Raw genomic sequence first — 8,394 nt, forward strand, 5'->3', positions numbered from 1 at the left:
TAATAATAGCTACGTGTAAAGATAAATATAGTCGTTAAAAAACTCTCAGTTATAAGCATTGTTAAGCTAAACTTAAATTAAACCACTCAAAAATTTAAACACGAGTTTTTGTATTGCTCCAAATGTTTTCAGATTAATCTAGTCAGTTTTAATCCATTCTCCACAACAAGGATATGACCTATGACAAAATAGATGAAGAAATTGCGAGCTCTAAACTTATGATACGTAGAAAAGTATTTGTGTTAAACTACTCATGACAGTAACTAAGGTCCATTATTTTTTAAATAGCATCACAAACATATTAAAGTTAGAAATAGTTAAAAGAAAAAGTAGCAAATAAAAAATAAAAAAACCTTTTTGCCATTTCACACCTATAATTTTAACACAACTTTCTCTCTGTTATGGGCTCCAGCAACTAACCTTTTGACCATTTCAGCATGTTCCAATGGTGGGTGTAATGAAACCTTTTCATACAGAAAACTTAAATTTCAAGATAATCGGCTATGGATCATCATTCCATCGACAACAGGTCGAGAGAATTCATTTATTGTGCTCTAAGTGGGATAATGGGATTCTAACTTCTTCAATATGAAACTAGTAATTCCCCAGTTGAAACCACGGTACTGAAGCCGAATATCCTTGTTTTACGTGTTTCTTTCGGTGCATCCTGACTTCGGAGCCATTGCTTCTTGGCCTGAACAAAATTTGATCCATTGAATGCTTTGACATCAACTTTGATTCTTGCTCTCCATCAGATTCAGCATCCTGGAAAACCAGTTTTACTGCCTTGTCTGCATCAGTTCCATTATTCCCCTGTTGAACAGCCTGATCCAACAAAAATGGGCCAGAAATAGTGGTCAATAATATTAGGGCTAGCTTCCTATAGGATGTAGAAAGACTTCAAAGACACCCTCTGAAGTTCGACCATTCATAAAATAAAGCCATTCATAAACAATATATTAATTCATTAAGTAAAACCTATGACTGTAAACAAAAATACTTACTTGCTTTATCCGTCTAGGTCCCCAGGTTGAAGTAACCATCTGACCGTGAAAATGCTTCGGCATACGCCATCATTGATCAGCCCTCTGCAATACAGGAAAAAGGTCAGAGACTTCTCAGAAACCAGCCAAGTGAACTTTTCAGAAAACGATGATGTAGTGCCAATAAGTAGCACAAACTCCTTCAGAAAGAAAAACATGGTCATGTACCTGCTCTGAAAATCGTTATCACTGCCTCGACAATATTAGAGGAAACTTCTTTCCATTCAGTTTCTTTCTAAGCTCGACTGCTGTAAATGCTCTTCAGAGAAGAAAACAGCTTAAGCAAAAGCACATATAATTTCAGTGCACTAGAAATAATATGAATACAAGTTTACAGAAAACAGATATCCAAGAGGAAATATTTTATTTCACTGAAATTATATGAATACAAGTTTACAGAAAAACGGTATCCAAGAAGGAAATATTTTATTTCCGTGTAGCTAAGAACAAAATCATTATTAAACAACTCGCTTTATGTCATGCATTTACAAATATATCAAGTATGAACCTATTTTTCTAAGCAGTGAGCTATTCTGCTAGAAAGCTTAAACATGGACAAACATGATACCAACTGAAACAACTAATAAGTTGATCTGAACTTAGACCTAAAATCTACTTGTATGGAAGGGGGGTTTGATTCCGTGAGGTTGAGGCCACTAACGATCCGCTGCACCTGCACATGTAGAGAAACAAGCGTGAAGCGAACGGAAAACACCGGGGTGGTGTTTGCCGTAGGCACTCCGACGCTCAAGTCAACAAGGCTGAAAGAGGCTAGTATAGTGAGGGCTAGGGAGTAGAGACGTTATCGGAAGTCTAGTCGGGGACTGTGACTATGGCAGTGATATGAAGCTCTCAAATAGGAGCTTCGGATGTGAAGGTGTAACGTAATCTAATGTCCCTTGTGAGAGGGCTGACCTCTGTTTATATAGTGACTGTCTAGTCTCCCAATCCTAGTGGGAGTAGGAGTCCTAGTGAGACTCTGATACAAACCCTAGAGGAATTAGGACGGTGGTGAGTTGTCTTACCAGTGTTCGAATAGGAAGGTGATCCCGAACAGGAAAGTAACCTCGAGTAGGAAAGTGACCTGAACAGAAAGGTGACCTCGAATAGGAGACTGATCTAGAATAGGAAAGTGATCTGTGGGTGCCGTGGGCTCTGGACTTGCTCATATGTCTAGGAAGTGAACTAGGACTTGGAGGCCCGGACCCGATGGTTTGGGCCGACTGTATCTCGTATCAAATAGGCCTAATCCGGATGGGGCCACATCGGGATTGGGCCTGGTCTCTTCCTCATTCAGTCCCGTTCTCCTATTTGGGCCAAGGACGATTTTTGGCTTTAACAATAACCTAATCCTTATTGTTAGTAAAAGCTACAAACTAACCTTGTTGCAAGTAATTTGATGGCCAAATTCTCAGCGTCCTGTATGGTTGTACTGCCTCGTAACACATCTTGTTTACAAAGATCTTTTCCTTGACGGATTTTCATCTCCTCCACTACCTCCTGGGGTTCTTCAATAAACTCCTCAGTTTCTTCCATCAGTCCATGCTCTATAAACTCCCAATCACCATTTTCTTCTTCAAATGCTGCAAAATGACCAAAAATCTCAAGCATAATGCCAACGTGATTAAACCTATGAGGAATAATCATGATGAATAATAGCTAAAGTTGAAAGCAACGCCACCTACAAAAAGCCTACTAAGAAATTGCTTCGATTCTTTTTAGAAATTCATCTATAAAAATGCACAAGCATTATGCATACAACAACAATGATCATACTCTAAATCCATTAAAAAGAATGTTCGGGCTGCAATCCCCAGGGACTCGTTCGCAGCAGCCAAATGGTGTCCATAAAACGCCGCCAACGAAGGAACGGAAGCTTCGCCACCAGCCCATGTGGCAAGGTTTCGCAAGTGTTCAAGTTTTGTCTATTTCTATCTGTTTGCATCACCAATTTTTCAAATCAAACTAATTATCCAATGCCATTTCATCAAGTTGAAAATCTTTCTAATCACCAACTAATTATTCTAATACAAAAATTAATTAATTCATAAAATATCCTCATCAAAATAAAAGTCAAAAACTCTTTTTATAAAGAATAATACTACACATACAACATTATGTGGTAAAAGATGATTGGATGAAAATTTAATTTTAATTTAAAATCAGCGAATCATATTTTACCACATAATATTGTATGAAAAATGTTGTATATGTTATTATAAAACAAAATGAATAGATAGAATACAAGTATATAAAATAAAAATATCTCTTTAATATAACACATTAATATATTTAATTTATATTAGTAGCGTCTTATTCTATGCTTGATTCAAAGAGGGAGAATACATTAATAAAAGAAAATCGTGGAGAATTTAAAAATAAATTAAAAAATATATATATTTTTGGAGGTTGTATTTGTAATTTCTGTGAACAATTGGGGGTGTATTTGTAATTTATGAAGGTATATTTGTTATTTTTGTGAATATGAGGGGTGTATTGTAATTTTTAGTGAATAGTATCGGGTTCTAGGCTTTAGGAAAGCCTAGGAACCAATAGGTCTGGGTCGGGTCCAGGTCCAAGGAATTGGGCTAGGTACCTAGACCTGATCGCCCCTAAATTTCAAGATAGGGGTTAATTGTAATGATTTAGAAGTATAAGGGGTTGACAAGGTGTTCGAAGTATTTGGGAAAATGAACAAAAAATATAGGGGGTAAATTGATATTGTACATGTTCGTATATCGGAATGTCACCCTTGTTTTTACATGCATGCTAGTGATATTAAGAACTATATGACACCCATATTCGAATTACTGAGATGATGGTAGGTAATATCCCTGAAGGTTGGGAAATTTGGAAATGTTATGATAAAAGTTTTATTTCGAATTGAGACCACCTTCTGGTACCCATCCCCCTCCAGACATTAGCTAGCATCTTATACTTATCCTCATGCCCACAACGAGATGGCTTGTCCTACCAAAGGATGACATGACATTCCATCCTATTGGGACAGGATATGCGCTTGATGAGTTCTTAGCGAGATCACACCAGGCGGGTATTGACCGGTGTGAGATTCTGACGCCTCGAGGATAGATCGTGGGCAAGATTCTTTATGATACCATATCATGACGCCCAAAGGGTAGACTATAGGTCGAGTATGGTTATCCAACGATGATTATACCACCCCGAGAGCAGCCTATGGATGGTACCACCTTGAGGGTAGACTATGGTTGGTGTAGCATACCTTATCCTCATGTGCGCATTGAGATGGCCCACATGCTCGGATGATGACGATCTATGCCATCCTATTGGGACAAGAAAGCCGCCTGACAAGCTCTAAGCAGGATCACACCTCGAGGGTAGACTGTGGCTGGGATATTGTTACTTGACGGCCAAAGGGTAGATTGTGGCCAAGATTCTATTATACCGGTGCCATATGATCATGATGCCCCAAGGGTAAACTGTGGGTCAAGTATGATCATCTTGTGATACTTTGGCCATCCGAGGGCAGACTGTGGATGGCGCCACCCCAAGGGTAGATTGTCAATGGCCTAGTTGGTTGTCTATATTAGGGACCATGGGTACTGTGGTGGTGATGGTGGAAAAATATTTAACTTGATAAATTTTTTGATACTTACTGTCATGATAATACATATTATATGAGCCCGCATACACATGAATCATGATTTGCCTTTCAATTTTGACCAAAAAGACTAATTAATATGATGTTGATTTGTAGAACCAGAAATTCTAAAATCCCTAGTAACAAACTCTTTTATTAGTTAATTAAAAAAAAAAAATTAACAAAAAAAATTTCTTATTAATTTTCAGACTTAATTAGATTATAGTTCCCATATGCATATCTAACAAGACATAACGGTATCAAAGTTTTTAATTTAGAAAAAAAAAAAAAAAAATCTATTAGGACTTACCAATTGCTATGATATAATTAGGAAAATTAAAAATATATTAAACAATTAAAATAAAGATTTTTAAATTATAAGTGTTACAAATTAATACAATTGGATAATCTGGAAATTCCGCAAGTGCCCTTCATATGAATTTTACTGTACACCAGCTCATTTTTATAGTTCAATAATATAATATAAATCAGAAGTTCATACTAAATTATATCCATTAATTTATTAAAATCTAGGGATTTAGAAATTACTAGGTGTCTCAATTTAGATATGGGGTTAACATCACATAAACTCTTAATTAACTTATCTTGCTTCAACATCATTGTATTAAAACTCTTAAGAGATTTAATCAAAAAGACTATTCCCTAGTAAATAAATAATATATATTTTATTTGTCAAATAAGATTTTATAAATTTGAAAATTTTGTTTTCACGGGTACCAGTGGGTATACTCGGCCTACCCGCAAAAAAAAGAACCGGACGGAGTACAGATCGAAACAAGGGTCCAGATTTATGGATCCATACCTGCTTTTTTAAACGGGTACCCATGAGTATAAATATGTTTTGTTGGATCTACAAGTGATTGGCTTATTCACACCATTATTTATGGTTGAATTTACACTCCTGAGTTATTTAAGTTCAATATCTAATTAGAAAGTTAATGACATTTGCACCTCTCCACTACCAGAATCTTATCATCTACATCATTCAAAAAGAAACAATAAAAAATGAAGTATCAATACTTAAATGACGATTCAAAAAGATAACAAAGAAAATTGGTATATAATGATAATAAAAGGTGAAGAATTTATAATATAAAATGACTGTGTCTCAATCAAAAGAGACTTCCAGTTCATTAGCTAATACAATCAATAATTTTACACCACCGAAAGGAGAAAAGTTGTATGTAAATAATAGATTGGTGGCATTTTTTATTACATATTAGAAAAAATGCACTGCCGTGACTCTGTGATGGACATGGTGGTGATTGTGGGATTGTGCCACACGTTTCACTTTTTCATACCATTATTTATGGTGGAATTACCACTAGTGGGTCTGAACAAATAACACTAAAAGCTTAGGCATCCCAAAGTTTTGATTCTTAGTCTCCATTAGATTGGACGTCCTGGAAAATCTGGGCCTGGGCTAACCATTTAAAAATAAACTTGGGCCTAATCTTCATTGACCCGGCTTAGGTCCAGGTTTATCCACCCTTGTTGGTAATAATAATACAGTCGGAAAAAAGAGTTATATATGATGATGGATTCCAAAGGAGAGAAGAAGTTGTATGTGATGATAGATTGGTGGCATTTTTTTTATTACATATTAGAAAAAATGAGCTGCCATGAGTTTGTGATGGACTTGGTGGTGATTGTGGCCTTGTGCCACACGTTTCACTTTTTCAATCAACATTATTTATGGTGGAAATACCACTAGTGGGTTGTGCTTGAAACTCTAAGTTTTCGGTTGTTTTATCTAAATATAAAAAATTGAGTTGATGTGATTTTTCACACTATTAGTGTGAAATCTTTGACTTGGTGTATAACATCACCCAAATTGGGGAATATGTGTAAATAATTCCCTGTATCGTACTTCACGCCAACTATCGGGTTTTTCTCTATACAATGGTTTCCCAAATAATACATTCCTAAATCTACTATATTACCACAAACATTACATCATTTATTCACTCATAATTCTTAAAACAATCCTTACGTTAACAAAAAGTTCACACACTAAAAAGACACAATCCTTCCGAATTAAAATTATAGAAAATGCTAAATCTAAGAATTTAAAGTTAAAAACCATCTTAATAGTTGGATATACTGGTTTTCCTTGCTAGATATCGTGTTTTAGGTGTGAGATTTTGCAAATGAGAATTAGAAATTCATAGGTTCACTGAAATTATAGAATACAAGTTACAGAAAAACGGGATATCCAAGAAGGAAAATTTTATTTCCGTGTAGCTAAGAACAAAATCATTATTAGAACAAATCGCTTTATGTCAGCATTTAACAAATATATCAAGTATGACCTATTTTTCTAGAGCAGTGAGCTAATTCTGTAGAAAGCTTTAAACATGGACAAACATGATACCAACTGAAACAACTAAATAAGTTGATAACTGTAGACGTAAAAATCTACTTGTATGGAAGGGGGTTTGATTCCGTGAGGTTGAGGCCACTAACGATCCGCTGCACCTGCACATGTAGAGAAACAAGCGTGAAGCGAACGGAAAACACCGGGGTGGTGTTTGCCGTAGGCACTCCGACGCTCAAGTCAACAAGGCTGAAAGAGGGTAGTATAGTGAGGGCTAGGGAGTAGAGACGTTATCGGAAGTTAGTCGGGGACTGTGACTATGGCAGTGATATGAAGCTCTCAAATAGGAGCTTCGGATGTGAAGGTGTAATGTAATCTAATGTCCCTTGTGAGGGGCTGACCTCTGTTTATAGTGACTGTCTAGTCTCCCAATCCTAGTGGGAGTAGGGTCCTAGTGGGACTTGATACAAACCCTAGAGGAATTAGGGCGGTGGTGAGTTGTCTTACCAGTGTTGAATAGGAAGGTGATCCCGAACAGGAAAGTAACCGAGTAGGAAAGTGACCTGAACAGAAAGTGACCTCGAATAGGAGACTGATCTAGAATGGGAAAGTGATCTGTGGGTGCCGTGGGCTCTGGACTTGCTCATATGTCTAGGAAGTGAACAAGGACTTGGAGGCCCGGACCCGATGGTTTGGGCCAACTGTATCTCGTATAAATGGCCTAATCCGGAGGGGCCACATCGGGATTGGGCCTGGTCTCTTCTCATTCAGTCCGTTCCCTATTTGGGCTAGGGACGATTTTTGGCTTTACAATAACCTAATCCTTATGTTAGTAAAAGCTACAAACTAATTGTTGCAAGTAATTTGATGGCCAAATTCTCAGCGTCCTGGATGGTTGTACTTCCTCGTAACACATCTTGTTTACAAAGATCTTTTCCTTGACGGATTTTCATCTCCTCCACTACCTCCTGGGGTTCTTCAATAAACTCCTCAGTTTCTTCATCAGTCATGCTCTATAAAACTCCAATCACCATTTCTTCTTCAAAGCTGCAAAATGACCAAAAATCTCAAGCATAATGCCAACGTGATAAACCTATGAGGAATAATCATGATGAATATAGCACTAAAGTGAAAACGCCACCTACAAAAAGCCTACTAAGAAATGCTTCGATTCTTTTTAGAAATTCATCTATAAAAATGCACAAGCATTATGCATACAACAACAATGATCATACTCTAAATCCATTAAAAAGAATGTTCGGGCTGCAATCCCAGGGACTCGTGCGAGCAGCCAAATGGTGTCCATAAAACGCCGCCAACGAAGGAACGGAGCTTCGCCACCAGCCCATGTGGCAAGGTTTCGCAAGTGTTCAAGTTTTGTCTAATTCTTCTGT

The 8,394-nt window shown here is 37.0% G+C and overlaps 1 protein-coding gene across 1 annotated transcript; it reads right to left on the bottom strand.

Annotated features, from left to right (window-relative positions):
- Positions 1-594: 594 nt before the first annotated feature.
- LOC116122317 lies at positions 595-8,010 on the bottom strand. Its single transcript, XM_031408175.1, has 4 exons — positions 7,848-8,010; positions 2,425-2,626; positions 1,049-1,088; positions 595-825 (listed from the first exon to the last, which is right to left on the bottom strand). The coding sequence occupies exons 1-4, from the start codon at positions 8,008-8,010 to the stop codon at positions 595-597; spliced, it is 636 nt and encodes a 211-aa protein (XP_031264035.1).
- Between the last annotated feature and the right edge of the window lie 384 nt (positions 8,011-8,394).

The sequence above is a fragment of the Pistacia vera genome, unplaced genomic scaffold, assembly GCF_008641045.1.
Source record: "Pistacia vera cultivar Batoury unplaced genomic scaffold, PisVer_v2 Contig133, whole genome shotgun sequence".
Taxonomy (NCBI): domain Eukaryota; kingdom Viridiplantae; phylum Streptophyta; class Magnoliopsida; order Sapindales; family Anacardiaceae; genus Pistacia; species Pistacia vera.